The following is a 24,777-nucleotide window of genomic DNA, read 5'->3' as shown; positions in this document are numbered from 1 at the left end:
GGTGTTGTAGTTCTAGCTTGTACTGAGCTTTCCCAGAGCACTGCAGCAGGACTGAGACTTACAGTTTGGCATGAGAACATGTTGCAATGGCAGTCACATGGAAGCTTGGGGTCATTTTTATGGATTGTAGGTGTTTGACAAAACTGTCACCCAGTCTATATTGCATATCTCCACTGTACTGGAGACCAAATTGTCAAGAGCAAGCCCAGTACACGAGGTTGTATGAAGTGCAGGTAAATCGCTGCTTCATTGAGAATGTGCCTGGGGCAATGGATTGTGAGGAGGGAGGAGATAATCTGCAAGTGTCGCATCTCTACTATTGCATGAGGTGGTGATGTGGGGAAGTATTGGAAGTGGAGGAGCAGTGACCATGATTTCTTGGAGGGAACAGTGTCCGAGGATGGCTGACAAGGGAGTGGAAGGGATGTGTGTCTTTGGATACAGAGGCTTGTGGGGTTGAAAGTAAGGACAGGGGGGTGGAGTCTGTATTGTTGTTGTGGGAGGGAAAGGGTGAGGACAGTTATGGGAAATGCGCTGGACACAGGTGAGGGTTAGCCTGAAGCATATGTTGGTAATCAAGTCACTGTACATCACAAGTCAAACTATCCAGATACATATTTTAATTCAATTATGTAAAGACCACTTTTCCTCGGACTGTGGACTAAAAATTGAAAAGATACTGCTTTAAACCAAGGCAAATATTTAAGGATTTTGCAGTTTCAAAAAGAAAAGCAAATTACTGGAATACATTGAGTTGCATGTAAATTGTCTATTGAAACAGTAGGGGAAGGTGTGGATGTCTAGACAAATCAACACCAGTGTTCAGTGTGTTCATATTTATGATCAGCATTTCAGTTGGCACTAGATGTTGTGGGTTCAAGAGAGCTCCGTGTAGTAACAATTTTTTAATGCAGCACGTACATGTAATTCCATATTTCAGTTCCTTTCGGTCTGCGTATGTAATCCCAACATTAGAGTAATCTGGAGGGAATCTGCAAAGCTATGAAGATGGCTTTGATAAAATATACTCCTAAGATTTCTGGCAGTGTTGAAAGCCTCTATTGTGCAAGCTTGAATAATCTTCAGTTCTAATCAAAAGAAGCTCCAGATCTGATCAACTGTCATTGTGTTATCTACCTCAAGTGATGAAACACACACTAGTGAGCAAATAAGTGGAGGTGACAGCTTTTTACACTATCTTCAAAGGGTTCACTCAAGTTTGATTCAACCCCATTCATAAAGTTGTTGAAGATCCACCTTTTGCACAAAACATTGTAATAAAGAGTGTTTGGAATTGGTCCTATAAACATGACATTTGTGTTCTAATCTTTAATACTTTTTTGCATTCTTTTTCTGTTGGCGATGAGTCTACGGTAAGCAGTTCAGTTCTAGTTTCTTGAAATCACTCCTTTCTCATTTCAGCACGATTCTCCAGAAGGATTCAATGCAGCCTGATTTTCTGATTTTGCAGCCAGTGAACATGCTGCTGACAATAAAAAGAAATCTGGCTGTAGCGTGGTATCACAAAATCCCTGGCATGGAAATAAATGGAGATCTGAAAGCAATGAATGTAAGTATTTGGCAAAGGCTTCAATGAAAGACAAAAATGAATTTGCTGTAGCATTTAATGCAGTGTTACACTGACATTTGGATGTTCTTTGGTGAATGCCTTCACCTTTCAGTTGAAGAACAGTTGTCAATAAGCTAATGTGAACATATATCACATCATTCCATGCTGCAGCTATGCCCTGGAATAAAACAGCGGAACTTGTGGTAATGTAATGGTCTTCTACTTGGCTTGTTTTCATTCTTCTTTGACCTTTTGTATCTGATGTTGTACTATCAGTCCTTAGCAGTGTATTCCGTTTTATCCTCTTAATTTCAACTGCTGTGAATTGTGAGCCTATCACCTAAGCTCTGTGTTTTTGCCTCCCTATCCACTCTTTTGACAATGAGTCTTACCCTGCGTGGTGGTTTCAGGGTTCTGTTTCGAAGTACTCCATTCTCTCCGACCTCTTGATCTTTGTGGATCATTTCATTAAGAAGTACTGGTGTGGCACCAGCTGTCTCAACCTTCCTGCTGACCACAATAATTTAGAACTATCTCCTTTTTAATTTGTTGCACTTCATTCTCTCCAGTCTGACTTGAACATTGTTATCCAACTTTTAGCATATGACCTTCATTCCCCTCTGAAGGTCTTCCCTATAGAGCTGACCAGGAGCAGCCCACTTTTCCTTCCTTTTTCCAAAATCCAGAAAACTGATGATCCTGCACCTTATGATTGAAAGTTTCTGGTTTTCTGGCCGGCCTTCCCACCATTCCCATAATTCCTACCAGAATGACCTGAGGACAGTCTGTTTAATGAACTGAGGCTGTGTTAGTCATTAATCATTACACGTTTTGGGGGAGATGGGAGTAATTGTTTTCAAGTTGAGTAATTTCTCTGCTTCCACTCACTTTGTCCAAATAAAATGTCTTACTGTGGAACCTGTAGGTTTATAACTGTGCTGGTCTTTTTGTGGAATATATCAAACATCCTTTGTTTCACTCCTGTGTGGGGGGTCTATTTCCTCGCTTGGATTTCTGTAACACTGTGGTTTCGTGCTCTGAACTGAAGTATTTCATTTGCTTTCCAAATCGTTGCTCATGCTTTCACACAATCCACTTCCAACTCCATCATTAAGTTACTGACTGGCATCTGCTATGAGTCTGCATTGATTCTACAAGCTACACGAACTAGAGTTTCCTCAAAGACCTCTGTTGCATTCTCTTGTTTTACTATCTGTATCCCATTTGACAGGGTGGATGGAGGGGTGAGAGCAAAGAGTGGACACAATCCCAGTTTTGTCAATCACAGAAGAGGAGAATTTGTGTTTGAGGATAAGGAAAGACAGTTGAAAACCTCTGGTGTAGTAGGCAGTATTGAACATAGAACATGGCCAGCACAGGGGACATAGCTTTAAATTGAGGGGTGATAGATATAGGACAGGTAACAGAGGTAGTTTCTTTACTCAGATTAGTAGGGGCATGGAACGCATTGCCTGCAACAGTAGTAGTCTCACCAACTTTAAGGGCATTTAAATGGTCATTGGATAGGCATATGGATGAGAATGGAATAGTATAAGTTAGACGGGCTTCAGATTGGTTCCACAGGTCAGTGCAACATCGAGGGCCGAAGGGCCTGTACTGCGCTGGAATGTTCTATGTTCAGTGTTGCCTCCGACAGAGGTTTTGTTACGTCTTACCTTTTCCTCAAACACACATTCTCCTCTTCTGTGATTGACAAAACTGTGATTAGATCCATTCTTTGCTCTCATCCCGCCATCCACCTCCCATGATGCCTTCAAGAAATCTATCTCCCATTCTTTCCTTTCATTGTTCCAAAGGGTTGTTTCCTCTGAAAGATCTGTTCTACTCCTCAGTCAGCCCCAGCATCTCTTCCCCTTCCCATGACCCACTCCTAAATAATGAGACAAGATGTGACATCTGTCATATTATCTCCTCTCTCCTCACTATCCAAGCCCCAATGTCGTTGCAAAGGTGGAAGTAGGCAGTTTTGGTGATGAGTGAGTTATGTAGTAGAGAGCTCATCTGTGTCAAAAATACACCAAGTTTGTGAACTCTTTGATACCTTTCCAGTTTATTGCCAGGGAAATTGATGTGTTTCTAGCTAGTGATTGAGTTTGTAGTTGGGGGCAAAGATGGTTGGGGGCAAAATGTTCCAGGTGTTGGAAATCTGAAAATGCTGAGTAGGTCAGACACTATCAAGGTGAGAGGATATAGTTGCTGACCTTTCATCATAACCAGAGAAGCTGATGAAAGAAGAGCAACTTGAAATGTCACTTGTGGCCTTTGTGCACGGATTTAAATCAGAAGTAAACATAAAGAAGTCATTGTCCAATGACAGAAGTTGACTCCGAGTTGATGAATTTGTTTGACAGGGAAATAGAAGTTGACTTCAAAATGAGAAACTTTAAAATGTGGAGTTAATAAGGTTAGCATATTCATTTGAAAACAAATCACAAACATAAACTTGATTGGTCAAATGGACTGTTTCTGTGCTATTAGTTATTTGTGTAAGTAACTTTGAAATGTTTGTGATATAGAATGCAGAAATAAATATCCTTAAACTTATGGGTCAGTAAACCAGAATTGATTAGTTTTACAATGTCAGTGTCAAATGCTTTATTGATTTGATTGGAATCTTCAATTTGAGATGATCCTGTAATTCAAACGCATCAAACAATGGCACCCTGATGTTACAGCAATGATTTATTACAGGTGCTTTCAGCGAAAATATGGAAAGCTCCCAATGAATTAAGTAGTAGGAAGTGCAGGTCAGAGGATATTTGTGGTTAGAAAATGAGTCACAGTTGTGTATTTGCAACCATTGTGCACTTGTTTCACAAGGAGTGTCTCTCACAATGTGCTTCACCGTATCACTCAAATACATTGCACTTCAATAATCCTAGTACATTGTGCAGTATTGTGGCTCAATGGTTAGCACTGCTGCCCCACAGTGCCAGGGACCCCAATTTGGTTCGGTTCCACCTTCAGGCAACTGTCTGTGTGGCGTTTACATATTCTCCCTGTGTCTGTGTGGGTTTCTCATGCAAGTTATTTAAATATGATTTGCCGTTATGGATGCATTTGTTAATTTACCTACATTTGCCCAAGTGACATACTTGTTTCAGGGAAAATCAGATATTTTCAGAAATGAGAGGCAACGGAGGAATTTGAAGAAGTAGATTAGAAGGTTGAAACCAAGTGAAGGATTTTTCTGTTAAATGATTGGCTAATACCTAATACATATACTTGTTTGGAAGATATTTAGAAATAGATGCCCCAGGAAGCTTATTCTTAGTTGGCAAAATTGCTTAGTTCTGACATCTTTGCAACTGTAATCCTTATCCATGCTTCATGGCTTTGCTTATTTAATGTCCTAATGTTAGCTTTTCTTGCACTCTCTCTATAGACTCCATATCATTGAACTCTCTGCACTTGTTATTCTAATTTCTAACAATTCATCACCTTTGACCCCTCTGTGCAATGGTTCCAGCTCTCAAAACATTTAAATGCAAAATTGTCAACTTTTTCTTCAAACCCTTCCATAACCTTGCCCTGCAGAGATCTGGAATAAAGAACAAAGAACTTACAGCCCAGGAACAGGCCCTTCGGCCCTCCAAGCCTGAGGCTATCCAAATGTACTGTTGGTCAATTCCTAAGCATGTGTATCCCTCTGCTCCCCACCTACTCGTGCATTTGTCCAGACGCATCTTAAATGAATCTACCGTGCCTGCCTCTATGTTCCAAACGCCCACCATCTTCTGTGTGAAGTACTTACCACGTGTATCCCCTTAAACTTTTCACCTCTCACCTTGAAAGTCTGACCTCTCGTTGTTGACTCCTTCACCCTGGGAAAAAGCTTGTCTCTATCCACCCTGTCTATATCCTTCATGATTTTGTAAACCTCAATCAGCTCCCCCCTCAATCTCCTTTTTGCTAATGAAAATAAAGCTAACCTACTCACCCGCCTTGACCACTCTATCCACCTGTGCAGCAACTTCAGGGTACAATGGACCTGCACTTCCAGATCTCTCTGCCCATCAACTTTTCCCAAGGCTCTTTCGTTCATTGTATAATTCACTCTAGAATTAATCTTGCCTAAATGCATCACCTCACATTTGTCTGAATTGAAAACGATCTGCCACTTTTCTGTCGAACGTTCCAGTCTAGCTATATCCTCCGGTATTTTCTACGTCCCTTATGCTTTCTGCTATTCCACCAATCTTAGTGTCATCTGCAAACTTGCTGATCATACCAACAGTGCCCTCTTCCAGATCATTTTTGTATTTCACAAACAACAGTGGCCCCAATACTGACCCCTGTGGAACACCACTGGTCATCTTTCTCCATTTCGAGAAACTCCCTTTAACTACTACTCTCTGTCTCCTGTTGCTCAACCAGTTCTTTATCCCCCTAGCTAGAACACCCTGCACACCATATGACTTCACTTTCTCCATTAGTCTCCATTGGGGAATCTTATCAAACGCCTTCCTAAAGTCCATGTATATGACATCAACAGCCCTTCCTTCATCTATCAACTTAGTTACTTCTTTGAAGAACTCTATTAAGTTGGTAAGGCATGTTCTGCCCCGCACAAAACCATGTTGCTTATCACTGATAAGGCCATTCTTTTCTAAATATAAATAGATCCTATCCCTCAGTACCATCTCCAGCAACTTACCCACTACTGATGTCAGGCTCACTGGTCTGTAGTTACCCGGAATATCCCTACTCCCCTTCTTGTACAGGGGGACAACATGAGCAACCCTCTAGTCCTCCGGCACCTCACCTGTATTTAAGGATGCCACAAAGATATCTGTCACTGCCACAGCTATTTCCTCTCTTGCCTCCTTCAGCAACCTGGGATAGAGAATCGACGTTTCGGGCATAAGCCCTTATTCAGGAATCCTCATTCCTGAAGAAGGGCTTATGCCCAAAACATCGATTCTCCTGCTCCTTGGATGCTGCCTGACCTGCTGCACTTTTCCAGCAACACATTTTTCAGCTCTGATCTCCAGCATCTGCAGTCCTCACTTTCTCCAACCTGGGAGAGATCCCATCTGGCCCTGGGGATTTGTCCACCTTAATAATCTCTAGCCGACCCAACACATCTTCCGACTTAAGTCAACATGATCCAGACTAATCAAATTTCTATCTCTAATCTTAAGATTCATCATGTTCCTCTCCTCAGTGAACACTGATGCAAAGTAATCATTCAGAATCTCACCCATTCACTCAGGTTTGACACACAGCCTGCCTTTGTTATCCTTTGGTGGACCAATCCTTTCTCTCATTACCCGCTTGCTTCTTACATAAGAATAAAATGCTTTGGGATTCTCCTTAATTCTGCTTGCCAAATCTCTCTTTTTTTATACACTTGTCTCATTGTCTTTTGTGCATTTTGGCTCCCACTGCCTTTAACCAGTAAGACCTCTGTTTTTTTAAAAATCCTGTCTTTCCCTTTGAAAGAAAACTTGTTAGGTTGATAACGAGTCCAAGTGTAGTATTAACATTTCCATTGAGAATTAAATAACATTGCAGAAATTCATTGGTTGTTAACAAAAAGAGTTTGGGCATGTTACTAGCTCACGCTCCTGGTCATTTGACCTTCCTTGTTGAGTTCCAGATACTTTCACTCGAGCTGTTGTAGCAATGAGAGATGGGGACATTTCGGCTCATGTTTCCCTGTCTGTTTTACTGAGGCATGTGAAGACCCTGCTGCCCGATCACTGAACACCCTGCAGTTTGTGTATCGTCTAAACCGCTCAACAGGTGATGCTTTTTCCACCACCGTCCATCTGGCCCTCACTCACCTGGCGCAGAAGAACATTTACGTCAGCTTGATGTTCATAGTATTAAATGCAGAATGTATTTAATTCTATGAACATTATAATACTATCATAATACTATCATTCCTCAGCACCTGATTGAAAAACTGAGTCTGTTGGGCCGAAAGACTTCCCTGTGTACCTGGGTCCTGGACTTCCTGACTCGGTCTGTCAGGATTGGGAACAGCATCTCCAACACTGTCACACTGAGCATGGGCCCCTCTGCCAGATTATGTGCTCAGTCCACTGATGTTCACCCTGCTGTGCAAGGATGCACGGCTTGAATCATAACATGAAGTTTGCTGATGACACGACTGTAGTGGGTCTCATTAGCAGGAATGACTGGTCAGTATACAGAGAGAACAACAGCAAACAACCTACCTGAACGTGGACAAAATGGAAGAGATGGTTGTTGACTTCAGGAGGGCATGGAGTGACCAGTCTTCGCTGGACATCGGCTCCCCTATGGGGATTGCGAAGAGCACCAAATTTCTTGGTGTCCATCTGGCAGAGGATCTCAGCTGGTCCCTCAACACCAGCTCCATAGCCAAGAAAGCCCAGCTGCATCTCTACGTCCTGTGTAGGTTGAGGAAAGCCCACCTCCCATATCCCATCCTCACCGCATTCTATAGACGATTCATTGAGAGTATCCTGAGCTGCTGCTTTACTGCATGGTTCAGGAATTGCAATGTCTCGACCCTACAAGAGAAGATCATCAGGGTCCCTGTTCCTTGTTTAACAGATATTTACACCACACGCTGCATCCGAAAGGCTAAGAGCATTGTGGAAGACCCCACACATCCCTCACTCAAACTCTTCTGCCTCCTGCCATCTGGCAGATGATACCGGAGCATTCGGTCTCTCATGGCAAGACTGTGCAACAGTTTCATTCCTTAATCACCAGGCTCCTTAACACTGTATGGTCAGATTCTATTCCACCTGATATTCTTTGCATGACTTTGAATTGCTACTAGAACAATGTTTTATTAATTTCCATTCTTTTATTGCACTGTAATTTGTTCACCATTGTGGCTATTGTCTTGATGTGTCAGGAATTATTGTGCTGTCTTGTGTGTTTTGCACTTTTTATGCACTTTATGCTGCCCTGTGTATGATCGTGTAGTTTGTGCTGTCCATATAGCACCTTGGTCCTGGAGGAGCACTGTCTCGTGGTTACTGTATCAGTTACTGTATTGTGGTAGAAATGACAAATAAAGCTACTCTTGACCCTCTCAGCTCTTGGCTCCTCGATGGTGAGAAATCAGTATTGATATCAAGTGGAAAATTTCCTGAAAAAAGATGACATTGATGCTTGGTTTTCTTTTGTCGTGTCTTGTTTGCAGGTTACAGTTAGTCAGGATGATTTGACAATCCTTTTGAAAATCCTGCTGGAAAACTTCGGTGAGGCCACAAGTGATAAGAATGCTGCAGTAAACCCAAAAGACTCCGGCAAAATAAGAGACAAAATTGTTGCTTCTGGAGCCAATCAATGTGAAGGTACTTAACCATTTTGGAGAAGTTGACACTTGGCTTTTCATCTGTGCTGGTGAACTAAAGATTATTGCATCAATTACACTGGAAACCAATGTAAAATCATCACCTTGGTGCATAGTGTAGTCTGTTTGTTTGTGTGTGCGTGCTAGAAACTGCGTACATAATAGCTCATGATCTTGATTTCTGAAGACAAAGAGTTTGCACATGCATTGCATGTTTTTCAAATTCAGAGGATTCATGTTGGCAATGAAACTTTGCATCCCCATGGCAACATCCTCAGCAATCCGAGCCATTCACCATGCACTCCTTGCCTTTATAGTGCACCCAAAAAGGGTCACCTTACGCTTTCTGGATTAAGTTGTTTTTTGTCACCATTCTGCGTATCTGACCCAACCCCTCCCATGACGTTTTGTTTGCAGAACAGTATAAGACCACAACTTCTGGTCTACAGACCAGAATGATGCTGATTAAATCAATCCAACGCACAATTGGGCTGGGATTGCAGCAATTGGCTAGAAATACTCCTGAAAATAGCAGAGTTCCATAAAGTTTGTTGTTTAGTTTGATGTCAAGCTGTCATGTGCGTTATGATTAATCGCAATGCATTGACTCGGTAAGTGTCTGAATCCTGCACATCACTTTGCAGGCTCTCCATGGGTGAAAGCAGGTGATGTGACTCATGTCGAATCCAAGCTTAAACCTGAGCCTTATGAGACACTCAAGTTCGATTTCAAGTTTGAATCACTTTCGATTCTGCTGTATACTGAAGGTCTCAAACAGGTAAGTTACATGTTTACTTCATCCAGAGTTGAAAATAGTTATGTCTTTTTAAAATCCGTCCATGTTTGTCTGAAGCTGTGCAATAAAGAATGCTGTCTACAAGAATTCTTTTCTAAATCATGAGCAAAAATCAGAAATGATGTTATACTTAAAAGAACATTGTAGATGCTGGAAATCAAAAACAGTGCTGGAAATTGCACATCAGATGGTATCTGTGGAGCAGGTTAATGACTGAAGTAGATTGTAACACTACTTCCGATTTAAATGGAAGTAGAAATGTAATTGGTATGTAGAATGAAGGGATGCAAGAAAGTGCACAAGGAAAGGTCTGGGGTATGGTAGAAGGTAGGAGAGATTACATAATTAAGATATTATAGAGCAAAAGGTAAATGATAATGCATAGATCCAGAGCAAGGCACAATAATAAAACAGTTCTAAGTGATGAAAAATTGAAGTGAAGTAGATTTCATGGTATGAAATTGGTTAACTCAATTTTAAATCTGAAAGGTTTTAAAGTTTCTAGGAATGCGAGATGCTATTCCTCAAGCTCGCATTGAGCTTCACTGGAACACTGCAGCAGGCCAAAAAATAAAAGTGAGAACAAGGTGGAGAATTAAAATGGCAAACAATGGTAAGATCATGACTGAGCGGAGATCCTCCACAAAGTGTCACTCTGTTATGCGATTACTTTTTCTTAAAGTAGCTTATTTGGTTTAAACTCTATTCTTGGTGATCTTCACCTCCTCCTCACTCAGAAAGGTTAATACTAGCCTAGATGGGGTTGTTAACATTAAACTCTTTACAAGAAATAAAAAGTTTTCGTAAGTAGAGTCATGTCTCTACAGTTTAACATTTACAATCTGTTCAGCAAATAATCATTTTGATTTTTAAATATAAAATATAAATATTGTCAATGTGTTATTCTATCCATTCCAAAATATTGTAGTTCTCATGGTGTGGGATTTTATCTGGCAATTCCTCAATTTTAGATGTTCATTTTTGTGTTCAAATTCTGCCATGATGTCGTCATACCATCTTTCTGTACCTTCCTCCAACTCTACAACACTAATTCATTTGCTCTGATTCTGCTGCTGTGTGCATCTCCAATTTTAATTGTGTTAATTATTGGCCACAACCCCTCCTGACAACTTGCAGACTCTGTATTATGCAGCTGATGTAACGTATACCTCCCACTTAGCTCATACCTGATATAGTGTTCCTAGAAGCCCGTTGGGATGCTTTTATTGTCTTTAAAAGTGCTGTATAAATGTAATTATCATTTATATGTCATAAGTCAAGTTTATTTGCAGGCTAGAATGATTGCTCAAAGCAGAAAATACATAGCCTGTAACTGCAAACGTTATGTTTCATTTTTACAAGACTTTGACATTAGCTACTGGTCAAACTCAGGCAGATGAGCCATCTTTAATTGACATTTGTACATTTGATTACATGCTAAGAGGTTAAAGATCTTTGAGAGATTTAATGTCACCTGAATCGTGTCATTCAAATGAAATGAAACTTGGAAAAATTGTGTAGAGAACCCTAAAAAGAAGCCGCTGTTTTGACCATTTCATTCAGTTTGGCTATTTAGAAGTTGACACACAATATTCTAAAACACTTCGGGCAAATGACATCAAACAATTTATCTTCTGCACAGTGCATTATAATTTGAATGGGCAACTGTTTATACCAATTTGAGCACAATATTAATTTCTCCGATTCAATATCATATGAACAGTTCCGAAAAAAGAGTATTATTAAACTTGACGTTAGCTTTGCGCCTCTATTGATGCAGCCAGACTTGAAGTTCTCCAAAACGTAATGATTTTATTTCAGATTTCCAACATTCCCAATACTTTGATTTCTCTTATCAGACCAGTACTTCAGTATGACGACTGGGGATTGCTGCACTTCTGAAAATGCTGTCTTTTGAGTAAGATGTTGAATAGAGTCTGTCTTCCCCCTTGTGGGCATGAGATCCTATGGCACTATTTTCAGCAGAGGGGGGAGTTCCCATGCCCTGGCTAATATTTAGTTTTCAAACCATCCATGAAGCAGCTTCATAAGCAAAATGTTGCTGAAATCCTGACATTAAAAAAAAGTCAGAAATGCTAAGTGGACAAGATGCTTCTGTGGTGAAGAACCAGGTTAGCATTTCCAAAGCAAGACCTTTCATCAGAACTGGGAATTAGTTCGATGAAAGGCTGAAAACCTCACCGACTCACTTGGAGCAGATGATCTGGTGTATGAAATTGGCTGTCATGCTTTCTGCCTTTAGAACAGTGATTGCATTTCAAAACCATTTAGTTGGCTATAAAGCACTCTTGGACATCCTGTGCTTCAGGAAGGTGGTAAAAAATGCAAGTATTTGAGAGTTAACATTGATCATCTAAGGATATAAGAAAACTAATTGCTTTATTTTCCTTTATTATTCCACTTTCCCTCATTGCATATTATCTGTTATTTTGTGCAATACTTTATTTCCTTGCAGTGAGATAAAAATTTGAACTTTTCAGTTCTCCATCTTGCTTCCATGTTGACCTTTCAGTCTTTGGCTGAATCGTGCTCAAGTGACTCTTCAGTCAAACTGGAGGAACAAGGCCATTTTTTCACCATTCTGCAGCTTTGAGTTCTATTGAATTGAATTGAATTGAACAACTTTCAATTGTCACTTCTGTTGCTATCTTGGTTCACTGCACTTTTATATTAATCCCCAGTCTTTATGGATGTTGCATGTGTTATTTCATTCCTCTTGGCACCCACCCTATTACAGATCGTCTTGTTAATTTTACCCCTTTCCAACTTCAGGTTTAAAATGTCTGGAGTTATTATCCAACCCACCAAAATGATCGCTGCACAAATATCATCCATGTCATCATCAAGTTAAGAATGTAGAGGATGGAGGTGACAGAACAGAGTTCCCCTCACCTGCAGTGTTTGCAGAGTAGGATGTCAGGGATGCCTCTTCATTATTGTGTTCACTCTAAATCCATCATCATTTGGCCCCCTCTAGTTCCTACGTTTCACTGGGAGGGGCCCTTCCCAAAATTGGGAATCTGAAGACTGATGCTATGCCTGTTCCCACACAATGATGTCCCTCCTCATCCAGGTGTTAAAATGACAACAGTGTATGTGCAGGCTGGTGATGTCTGCTGGCTGCAAAGTTGTGTTCCTGCATGTAAGCACTCATTGCACAACTTGGTGTTCCCAAAATGAAGCCAAAAAGCTGTTGCACCTCTGAAGGGTCATCCATGTGAAATGTTTCCATAGATACTGCCTGACGAGTTGAATCTCTCCATATATTTTATGCTAATTTCAGATTTCCAGCATCCGCATTTTGATTGCTTAAACATTTCAAATAGCATTTTATTCAGAATGCTATTCCAAACATGCTTGTAGAATGATTTTTTTGAACTTTGCATATTGCAGTCTACTGACCAGCTGCAGCGTCCAGAAGGTTCATGTCTCGGGGAGTTCAGGTTACACCTCACCACAGCTTCAGGGATGATGTTCACAGATGGTTCGCTGGTTTTTGACATGAACCTCACCACGTGTACACTGGATGATCTAAGAGATGGAGTTGAAAAAGTTACACAGAGGTTAGAATGAATTATGTCGCTCTCTAATTCCTCTCCTGCCATTATTATTATCGCTGAATATTTTCAATTTGTTTTCAGATAATAATGACCTCAGGTCGAGGGAAATTTAGCTTCACTTGCAAGGAGCATTATGTTAATATACCATAGGGATCATGCAATGGAATAGCTTTATTCCTGTAACTGGTGTAAATGTTAAATATTCAAATTTACTTGAAGTTGAAAATTGCTTGTGCTCACATGGTGTTTTTTTCCTTCTCTTTGCACTCTTCTCGAAAGTGCTCTATGCGTCTAGTTCTACTTTTCTCTAACTTTTTGAATTTTCTCACTTTACTCCCCTTTGAAAATCATTTAAATGTATCTGTTTCCTTCCTCCTCTTTATTCTTATTTTTAAATTCTCCAACATCTGCTTCATTAGTTATTTTACTGCATGAATCATGTTTTTCAGTGATCAGAATGTTTCCTTTCACTGCAGAATGATTGAAAAGAAACAAGATGCTCAGGAAAATGTCATGATTGAGTTGCAGTACAACCAGACGGAGGATGAGATATCTATCACGACTGTGCTGGAACATTTGTATCTTTGTGCCAGTGTGGAGTTCTTGCTGAATGTGGCAGATTTCTTCATCAAAGCTATGCCTGAAAAATCAGCTGACAAATCTGTCCAGTTATATTCAAAACAAACTGGAAAGGCTTCTCCCATTGCTGGTTGGTATAGCTTCTGTGCACGTCCTAAATACTGTACAAAATAATTACTATATCCTAGTATTTCTTTCAAACATTGTTGCTCAACTTCAAAGTGGCGCATTGGTCAGCTTTGCCATTCTGTGGTCTCCAATTGTTGAAATTTTGGAGGAGCGTTGGAGGCTGAGGGGTGACCTTATAGAGGTTTATAAAATCATGAAGGGCATGGATAGGGTAAATAGACAAGGTCATTACCCTGGGATAGGAGTGTCCAGAACTAGAAGGCATAGGTTTAGGGTGACATGGGAAATTTATGAAAGAGACCTAAGGGGCCACCTTTTCACACTGAGGGTGGTGCGTGTATGGAATGAGCTGCCAGAGAATGTGGTGGAAGCTGTTACAATTACAGCATTTAAAAGGCATCTGGATGGGTAGATGAATAGGAAGGGTTGAGAGGGATATGGGCCAAATGCTGGCAAATGGGACTAGATTAGGTTAGGATATCTGGGTCGGCATGGATGCGTTGGATCGAAGGGTTTATTTCTGTGCTGTACCTGTCTGACTCTATATTATCTCAGGAGTTAGCTTAAACTATTTTGAAGAAAAATAGCATTATGGAATCATAACACATGGCAAAGGCATTAAATGTTATTTTCATACCAAGATGTTAATCCTGAGAAAAATACTACAAGACTCTGCAATTCTAATAACTGCCCATGACATCAAAGACAATGTGAGAATACACTGAATTCTGTCTCATTTTGTTTGCTTGTGCAACTTTAAAGTTATTAGCTACTGTACAGTAGTGCCACTATAGATCATTCACTTCAGTTGGAGAATCACATGGTACCAGTTTGTCGCACAATGTTCTTGGACTTCTGGCTTTTGTTTTTAAGAGGTCAATTAATTGCATCAAAGTCGAGACTTGAGGGTTATGCTGGTAGTTGGTTCACTGGTTGAGAAGCTGATTGCACTAATTGGTCTGTACCTGCTATATTTTCCATTTAGAGTATGGTGCTAGAAAAACACAGCCGGTCAGGCAGCATCCGAGGAGCAGGAGAATCGATATTTCAGACATGAGCCCTTGATCAAAAGAGCTTTTGCCTGAAACATCGATTCCCCTGCTCCTCAGATTCTGCCTGATCTGCTGTGCTTTTCCAGCACAAGTCTCAGCTCTGATCTTCAGCATCTGCAGTCCTCGCTTTCTCCTATATTTTCAATTTAATCAGATATAAAAATCCCACAATAGCCCATGAGTGAATGACTGCTATTCCATGTAGGTGCAATGCTACCATAACACAAAAGGCTGAATTATTTGCAGTATGGGATAGCAAAGAGGAGCCACCATAGTTTCCAGGTCTGAAACTGCTTCCAGAGGAAAAGGGAGGAATGGGTAATGCCTACTCATTGGAATTTTGACCAAGATGCTGTTGATTGGCAAGTAAATATGTTCCTCACCCAATTAAGGGCCGCAGGGGGCAGACTCTTGAGGCTGGTTGGCTGATTAGGTACCTTCCAGCTTCACAGGAGCAGCTGACTCAATGGCTGGTGATTAACTGAGAGTAAGCCTCAACAAGAAAGTGGCCCTTACTGCAACTTTTAAAAATTGAATTAGAAAATAGAAAAATGCAGCTTGGTGAAATGATGGTTTCCTAGCTTTCCACTAATTACTTCCCTTAAGGATGTTGAACTGCCTCCCTAAGTTAGGAATTTGGAATCCAAATGAAAAGTTCCATTTGGATTCCAATATCCACTGTCTCTTAAAATCTCTAAATTAGCCGAATTGGCTTTCTGCCTTGTGGGGGTGGACAGTCCTTGGCAGAAAATTGGCTGATGACAGGAACTAGATCATGAAGCTTTCACATCTGTGAAATTTACAGCTTTGGCCTGCTTCCCTAATATGAGCAAGCATTGAGAATACACGTCTGTTGTTTTCTGTAAATGTCTGACTATACTAATATGTAAATGTTCTATTCAAAATAAATGTCCAATAGATGTTCTCTTAGGCATTTTATTTGATGCCGTTTTGTATTGGATCTTGGGATCCAAGCAATGCTCATTTTCCTACAGTTGATCCAATAACACTTGTTTTTCACTTTAGCTGTAGGCACACGAATTACTCATGTTTGTAAAAACAAAAATTTGAAGATGTGCATATTTTACTATTTTTGATTCACTCGTGGAATGTGGATGTTGCTAGCTGGGCCAACATTTATTTTCTATCTCTAGTTTGCCCTTGAGAAGGTAGAGGTCAGCTGTCATCTTGAACTGTTGCTGTCCACATGCTGTAGTTTGATCCACAACGCCCTTAAGGAAAGAATTTCAGGATTTTGACAGAGTGACAATGAAGGAATGGCGATATTCTTTCAAGTCAGGACATTGAGTGACTTGGAAGGAACTTGCAGGTGGTGATTGAAATAACTCCTTGGAGGCTCTTATCCCGTCATGAAGTTACCCTTTATTTACACATGGAGAGTCTTTGACACTGATCCAGCTCCCCCTCAGCCAACTGTGAGTAAACAGAACCTATGTCAGCCAGGGCTCCCTGATTGGAACAGATTAACAACTCCAATCAGGGAACTCCTAATCTGAGGTCCACCTTACTGACCTCATTACAGTCACTACAGTGGTGTTCCCAGTTAGTGCATCATAAAAGCTTACAATCTTTTTAGCAAAGAAGGCAGATCTTTGTTAGGTTAGAGTGTTGTCAGGCCAGAGGTTCCTATAAGCAATCGTGAAGTCCCCATATAGTCTGTACACATTTTAAGCTGGTTAAACAGCTTCACACTTCAAGAAATTGAATACCAAATAATTAGTTGGACCTAGTGAGTTTTGGAAGATTTGTAGCTCAGGTTGAGGTTTTGGAGGTAGGTTTGCTTGCAGAGCTGAAAGATTTATTTTGTTTGGCTTGTCCTTGGACAAGCACGAGAATTCCTAGAAGCATGACACAACAACCGGAACTCTATCAACAAAAACATCGGGCTAGACCCCATCTACCACCCTCTGAGAAAAGGAACAAGAAGTGACTTCACCACAGGAAATGACATCACCAACCCAATGATACTCAAACATATAAATAGAAAGCAGAAATTTTCAGCATTGCTTTGCCTGAAGCCCGCTGAAGATGTTACCTAGTAAGGTAACGAAATGTCTGGAAATGAACTTTTCAGCTCAGCGAGCAAACCTACATCCAAAATTAGTTGAACCATTGGTATAGGTTGTCTTTTTCAATTCTGTAGACTTGTTTGACTTTCCAAATTCAACTTGTGCAGATATAGTGCAGAAATTGAATGGATTAGAGAGAAAAGAGTTTGCTCTGATTTTTTTTTTGTTTACTAATTCAAGAGACAAGGGCATTACCAATCAGGCGTAAACTTATTGCTTTTGAGACGATGATATTGGCCTGCTTTCTGAAATGAGAATGGCTTGTCAGTCCATTTCAAAGGCCTGTTGAGGGAAAAAAAAATATCATATTGCTGTGGGGCTGGAGTCACATATAAGCTTGAACAATGATGATAGATTTCCTTCCCTAAAGGACATGAATGGACGTCATTTGTTTTCTTAGTCTTTACTGATGGGAGCTTTGATTTATTCCAGATATATTTAATTAACGGAATTTTAAATCTTGCTGTGGTGGCATTTGGATTCTTGTCTTTAGATCATCAGGAATAGATGAAGGGCTTTTGCCCGAAACGTTGATTTTCCTGCTCCTCGGATGCTGCCTGATCTGTGCTTTTCCAGCACTATTCTGATCTAGACACTGTATTACTGTACCCCATCTGCTTTGTGTTTTTCTTGGTTTTCTATGGGTTTATAAGGTCAACAATAAAAACCAAGTTTTCTTTAAAATATCAGACTGTTCTCTTGTGATAAGTTCCTGTTAGAAAGAATTCATAATGCCGTGAAGCCCCAATCCCGATTACCTAGAAATCTGTACATTAGATGATAACAAATCTGTCCAACTATTTGGTAACTTAATTTGGAAATGCACCATCTTAGTTTTTTCAGATTTTTTGTGGATTCCTGTTGAAATAAATGGATAGAATATTTTGTTTTACAAAGTAGGAATGTAATCTTATGAGACCACACTATAGGTTTAGCACTTGCAATCTGTCTTAACTTGGTTTTATTTTGTTCCAGCGGAAGACACTCCAAAACAAAAAATCAATGTGAAAGTACTGGTGATGAATCCTGAAGTTGTGTTTGTGGCAAATCTCTCAAAAGCCGATGCCCCTGCCCTTGTTGCTTCATTCCACTGTGACTTCTCGTTCATCTGTGAAAAGCAGTCCCGTAAGATGATTGCCCTAGTCAGTGATTTAAAGGTTCTAGCCTGTCCTTTCCTCCGAGAGAAGAGAGGAACAAATATAACCACGGTAAGAGCAGCATCTTTATGGATACAACTGTGGGTTTGGGCATCCATTATTCTTGGTGCTTATAGTCATTTCAGATTAATGCCATTACAAATCAGAAGCACCCTTTGCTGACCGACTTTGTGGTGCTTTTGGTGAATATGTACAAGTGGATACCCAACTTCTGTTCCTATCTGTAGTTATTGTTAGCTATTAAATACAAGACCACGGGATAAAATATTTGTCCTTGAGAAGCTGGGACATGAAACTATTGTTTGATAGTGTATAGTGCAGAAAACGTTGACAAATGTTATACTAATCAGAGGATATAATTACCAGAAAAAACAAGGCCTATAGCTCTTTTGCCTTATACCTCTTCTTGTAGGATCAGCTTCTTTAATGTTATTGACTCTTAAATCTGTATTCTATCCCTTCTGCAAACTACTCGAGGTAAAATCTTCATTGTTAACTGTGTGTTGTACTATATATATTTTCAGGTGTTGCAACCATGTTCGTTGTTCTTGGACTTCTTTGAGCCCTCATTTGGGCCACAAAATATCAGTCTTAAGGTAGAAGAGATAATTGTAAAGGTAAGGCAATGTCCGAGTATTTTAGTATTCAAAAGTGTCAGCCATGGGCATACGGCTGTCTTTATTATCCTCCACAAAACAAGCTGTTTTCAGCTTCTTAATGTTACAGTTGTAATTTAGTATATGTCTGAACTTTCAATTATTTTTCCAACAAAAGATATTTGCAACAATAATTGATCTTAAACCAAAGAATGATCAATTCTCTTACTGTTCTGTACAATGTCTTGTAAATTGACTGTCTTCTGTTAACAGGTTTCCCCAATTATATTAAATACGGTGATGACAATCATGTCTGCCATGACTCCCAAAGTGCAGGAGATGGAAATCCAGCAAGTAAATGACCAGGTGACTGACCTCTGGGCTGTGAAGGATGTCTTCAATTGTAATTACTGGTTTCTGGGAGTCGATATGGCCAGTGAAGCAACAGAGACTTTCACAGAGGAAAAGCGGGAGAGGACAGGGGAGTCCTTCCAACTAGACATTTCATTAATTCAAGTCACTCTTGAATGTGGGCATGGTCACTGCACAATTCCTTTACTTCTGACAGAGTCAACATTTTCTGGAAGAGTTGAAAATTGGACATCATTTGTCAGTGTGAATTCAGATATGACCCTTGAGGTATTTTCTGCTATTCTGTGCTTTGATAAGATACATAATGTCTTGGTGACTAAAGTAAGCTGAACTGTTTATCTTCCAGTCATGATTTGGAGATGCCGGTGTTGGACTGGGGTGTGTAAAGTTAAAAATCACACAACACCAGGTTATAGTCCAACAGGTTTAATTGGAAGCACACTAGCTTCCGGAGTGATGCTCCTTCATCAGGTGATAGTGGAGGGCTCGATCGTAACACAGAATTTATAGCAAAAATTTGCAGTGTGATGTAACTGAAATTATACATTGAAAAATAGATTGTCTGTTAAGCCTTTCATCTGTTGGAAGAAGTGAAGCTATCACTGTATTCTATGTGTAAATCACAAAACCTTTTTTTAAAGTTGCATTCTCGGGTTAGCTGTTAACAATGGTGATAGCTAGACAATATGTGGAAGGTGTTAACCCCCTGTGTTCTCTGTCTATGACCTGATGTTTAGATAGATTCTAATCTAAAAAGTGAGATAACAGAGTTTTACATAAATTCATGCAGTTTTTGAGCTCAAATTTCTACATGAATATATGCAGTTTTTGAGCAACCTTGGATTCCCACCATCTATCCTTAAATAAGAAGAGGCCCAAAACTGCTCGTAATATTACAAAAATGGTCTGACCAGAGTCTTAACACAGCCTCAGCAGGACATCCAAGTCCTTGTATTCTGGCCCTCTCGAAAACAATGCATTTGCTTTCTTGACTGCCAACTGAACTGCATGTTTATCTTAAGAGAATCTTGAACAAGAACTTCTGAGTCCCTTTGTGCTTAAAATTTCCAAAGGTTTCCCCAGTTGGTCTCCGCCTGAATTCTTCCAGCCAAAGTTCATAACCTCTCACTTTCCCACATTGAATTCCATCTGCCATTTCTTTGCCCACTCTCCTAGACACTCAAAGTCCTTCTGCAGCCGCCTCAATTCCTCAACATTACCTGGCCCTCACCTATCTCTGTGTCATCTGCGTACTTAGCAACAATGCCCCCAGTTCGTTCATCCAGATTGTGAGTGTGTAATGTGAATAGTTGTGGTCCTGATACTGACCCCTTTTAATGAACTGGAAGCTCATTAAAGTACAAAAGAATAAATGCCCAAAAGATTGAACTACTGAAAGCTGCTTGTGGAATTGAACTGGTCAGTTGCTAATGTTGGAACAAAACTTGGCTGTGGTTTATCGGAACAATTCTGGAACAGCAACTACAATCCATGAAAGGAAAACTTGACCGAGGCGGGAATGGATAGTGTAGTGATTCTAATGAGGTCAGCCAGGTGGACGTTATAGAATAGGAGTTCCCTGATTGTGACTGTTAATCTGGTCCAGTCAGAGACCCTTGACTGACAGAAGAACAGGAGTGTCAGGCATCCTGTTCACTGAGAGCTGGCTCTGAGTGAGATTAGACCAGTTTCAAGGACTTTCCACATATAAATTAAGCGTGACATGGTGACTGGTGACTCTCTGGAGTTATTTCCGATAGAAATATCACTGATGACTTAGGAAATCAGTAGCATTTCCAGACAGAGTCACCATCATGAGATCTGGATGTACAGGGCAGCTGCCATATCGTGGAATCGGCTTCCGCGGTTTCAGTTTCCCGGGCCCAAAAATATTACTTGGAACATTCCAGAACCAAGAACCGGGGCTGCCAGGGAGGTAAATTTCCGATTTCAATAAATGGGTTCACTACTATCCACGGTTTTGGGCATCCAGAGTAGGTCTTGGAATGTATCCAAAAGTTCAATGTGTTTGCAAGTGAAATGGCAGAAAAGGCATACCTGATGCAGGCTATTGGCATTTTCTGGGGACTACTGTATCAGCAAGTTACCTATGTGTTGTTAGAAACTCATCAGCTCACTTGTTATTATAAGCAATTAAACTTTTGGACGGGGGAGGGATTTATATTTATACTTTGAGTGTTTTTTGTGCGAATGCCATATGCTGCATTTGTACAATATTATGACTGCTGGTGGTTTGCCTTCTGTAGTCCACAAGCTACGAATGCAGAAATTAGTTGGTTTGCTATCATAACTCATTGAATATTGTTTTATATAAATTTACCCACTGAGTTAGTCAATATCTGACAAGTGATTTGATTATTAGACCAATGTCATTAACATGACATCACCAATCCACTGGCTATCCATCTTTGATTGCATTAGTTCTAAAATCACTCCTCTCTGAACACAAGCCCTCGCGGTCTTGCTGTGACCTATCTTTAGAATGTTTAGAGTCCTGCATTCCACCACTCTCTTTCTCAATTGAGACTGGTGTATGTTTCCTCTTCCCTTGCTTCACTCAACTATCAGTGACATTTCCTGCATTGTAAAAGCAATAATTCATCAGAGCTTCTAAATTAGTAATAGAGTGCGTTGAGGTGTCCTGAGGTTATATTTGCAATTCCTTTGAACTGCTGTATTCTACACCACCTTCAGTCAGTTTTTTTTCTCTAAGCTCAACTGCGTTCAGTGAGTAATTGGAAACTTCATAATATTTATCTGCTTGATTTCAGGTTCTTTATTATAATGAAATGAGTGCAGTGTGGGAACCTTTCTTGGAGCAAGTTGCTGGAGGCCAGAAAAGGTGGAGTCTGACATTTCAGGTAATGAGATCTTGAATTGATTATACCTTTGCACTTTATCAGTGCCAAGTTAAGCTCCTGAAGTCTGGCATAGGCACTGCGTGCCAGTTGTGAGATAGATTTTCTATGACTTCCACAAGGTTTAATTGTAATTGGATTTGTAATTTGTCATCAGAATTCCAATCTAACCACCATCCTTTGGCATTGTGGTGGTACCATCACTGAATCTCCCACTATCAATATCCTGGGGGTTATTGACCAGAAACTCAACTGGACTCACCACAGGCCAGAGGGTAGGCAGACACTCCAAAGCCTGTCCATCACCTACAAGGCATATGTCAGGAGAGTGATGGAATACTCCACCTGCCTGGATGAGTGCAACCCCAATAACACTCTAGAAGCTTGACACCACCCAGGACAAAGGAGCCTGCTCGATAGGGATTAAGTCCACAAACATTCACTGCCTCCACCACTGACGCACAGCAACAGCAGTGTGTACTATCTACAAGGTGCACTGCAAACATTCACCAAAGATCCTCGGTCAGTGCCTTACAAATGTATGACCACTTGCATCTGGAAGGACAAGGGAAGCAGCTACATAAGAACCACCACCTTTACATTTCCCTTCAAGCCACTCACCATCCTCACTTGAAAATACAACGCTGTTCCTTCACTGTTGCTGGGTCAAAATCCTGGAATTCCCTACCTCAGGGCATTATAGGTCAACCCACAGCAGGTAGACTGCAGCAGTTCAAGAAGACAGCTCACTACCACCTTCTCCAGGGCAACTAGGGATGGGTAATAAATGCTGGCGAGCCTGCGACATCCACATCCCACAAATGAATTTTTAAAAATCTCATCAAATACAGTAGAATGAGCATCATTTAGCACAGTGTTGAAAATAGGATACAAAAGATGTAAACTAAATTTGTGGATCTTCCGAAGAAAATTTAAAAAGTTTAAAATAAGTAAGCATCTCTTGTCTAAAATGCCAAATGAGTGTGCAGCACTTTGTTATAGGTCCCTTTACTGGGGGTGAAAAGGACTGAAGAGTTGTTAAAATTGTATATTGAAAGGTCTGTGCAGAGCAATTGGAGGATCCTAATAGCCATACCACTTACACAATGTGTTTTGAATGTAAGCTGCTAAAACTTACAACATTTGTGTTTTCATAGATTTTTACTTGTTACTGAATATTCTCTTTTTTTACTTTTTTAAAAACATTCTTTTGCACTTTTTAATGTAAACTGGGAGTTCTCATTCTACTTGAAGTCAGATAGACTAGTGTGTTACTTTTGTGAAATATGCTCCATGTTAGGTTCACAGCATGTGAGGCTTGAAAGTGAAACCTTCCTTATCTGTGCTCATAATATCTGTCTTTACATGTGCATTTATCAATATTTATTTGGCTTTAAACTGTGGCTTTATACCAATGCTTTGATTTATTGAAGCTACTGCTGGACATGACATTTTTTTCCTCAGTCATCCGTGTCGACACCAGAGTGTGACTGGCTTCATATCCTTCAAATTCCTGGCATTTATGTCAGCTGATAATGAATTACCTTGGATGCTTCAGATTTTAGTGTGCAGCAGATAAATTAGTGAGTTTGTCAAAGCTAAATTATTACTTATCAAGGAGGGGGACTTTTGTGGCCGTCGATTAATCTATCTGTGGAGTGGAAGAAACTTTGGGCTGAATATTTCTGGTAAGTATTTTTTCAAAGAGATTGTGCACTATTGGTTACATGTTTGTGTTTGTTCAATTCAGATGAAAACCAACATGGGCCAGGACACAGCACTTGTTCCAGGGGATGATTTCTTTCAAAATCTTGACCCGCAAACTGCCATTACTATTTCCTCAAAGGACATATTGAATATCACTGTGTCCAACTGCAGCTTGAACGTTCTTGATGTCTTAGCCAAGGTAAAATACCAGTACTTTTAATATCCTATTTTTTAAAAAGGCATGTTTTATAACTTTATCAGTACATTATTCAGTTCAAAGGAAGGTATTCAGTTCTACATTGGGGGCTATTTATGTAATCACTGATGTGGGAGAGGGGTTAGTGAATGTGTTTTGAACGGTGTTGAAAAAGAATAGTTTATCAGCAATTACTTGGCAGTTTAGATGAATGTGTTTTGACCCCTGAGAGTAAAATCAGGGCAGCGAGCCTGGCCAACTGTTTATTTGAACAAATTGGGAACTGATTTGTATGTATGTTCTGGAGTTGATTGGATGAATTGCTAAGAGCAGAGAGCAGTTTGAAGTGTTGTTTAGTGGGACGATGGGGTTCCAGGTAAAGATTGTGCTGATCAAAGAACCAAGATAATGGGGTTAGAGTTCCGGATTCTATAATTGCTGTGCAATAGGTTGGTTGGTGAGGGTACTGTTCAGTATGAGGCATGTTGTCTACCAAGCACGTAGACTGAAGTGAGATTTTAGAGCCCTGAGATGTAGAGATATCTAGGTGTCTTAGTGCATGTAGGACAAAACGCTGGTTTGCAGGCAGATCAAATCGTTAGGAAAGTTAATACAGTGTTATAATTTATTGCGAGAATTGTTTTTAAGACCGAAATAAGAGTTGTGTTAAAGTTGAAACATTAACTCTGTTTCTGTCTCCAGAGATGCTACCATTCCTGCGAGGTTTCTCTGGCACTTTGATTTCACTTCAG

The 24,777-nt window shown here is 40.2% G+C and overlaps 1 protein-coding gene across 1 annotated transcript in view; it reads left to right on the top strand.

Annotated features, from left to right (window-relative positions):
• The window catches only part of vps13c (vacuolar protein sorting 13 homolog C), a 286,385-nt gene that overhangs the window by 179,222 nt on the left and 82,386 nt on the right, over positions 1-24,777 (top strand). The window contains exons 45-54 of the mRNA XM_060853895.1: positions 1,423-1,570; positions 8,739-8,892; positions 9,536-9,669; positions 13,102-13,271; positions 13,745-13,977; positions 18,094-18,326; positions 18,800-18,892; positions 19,145-19,510; positions 22,036-22,125; positions 23,873-24,028. Coding sequence (XP_060709878.1) covers positions 1,423-1,570; positions 8,739-8,892; positions 9,536-9,669; positions 13,102-13,271; positions 13,745-13,977; positions 18,094-18,326; positions 18,800-18,892; positions 19,145-19,510; positions 22,036-22,125; positions 23,873-24,028 — 1,777 coding nt within the window. The remainder of the gene's footprint in view (positions 1-1,422; positions 1,571-8,738; positions 8,893-9,535; positions 9,670-13,101; positions 13,272-13,744; positions 13,978-18,093; positions 18,327-18,799; positions 18,893-19,144; positions 19,511-22,035; positions 22,126-23,872; positions 24,029-24,777) is intronic.

This window comes from Hemiscyllium ocellatum, chromosome 42, assembly GCF_020745735.1.
Source record: "Hemiscyllium ocellatum isolate sHemOce1 chromosome 42, sHemOce1.pat.X.cur, whole genome shotgun sequence".
Lineage (NCBI taxonomy): Eukaryota > Metazoa > Chordata > Chondrichthyes > Orectolobiformes > Hemiscylliidae > Hemiscyllium > Hemiscyllium ocellatum.
This window is presented reverse-complemented; position numbering and strand designations above follow the sequence as displayed.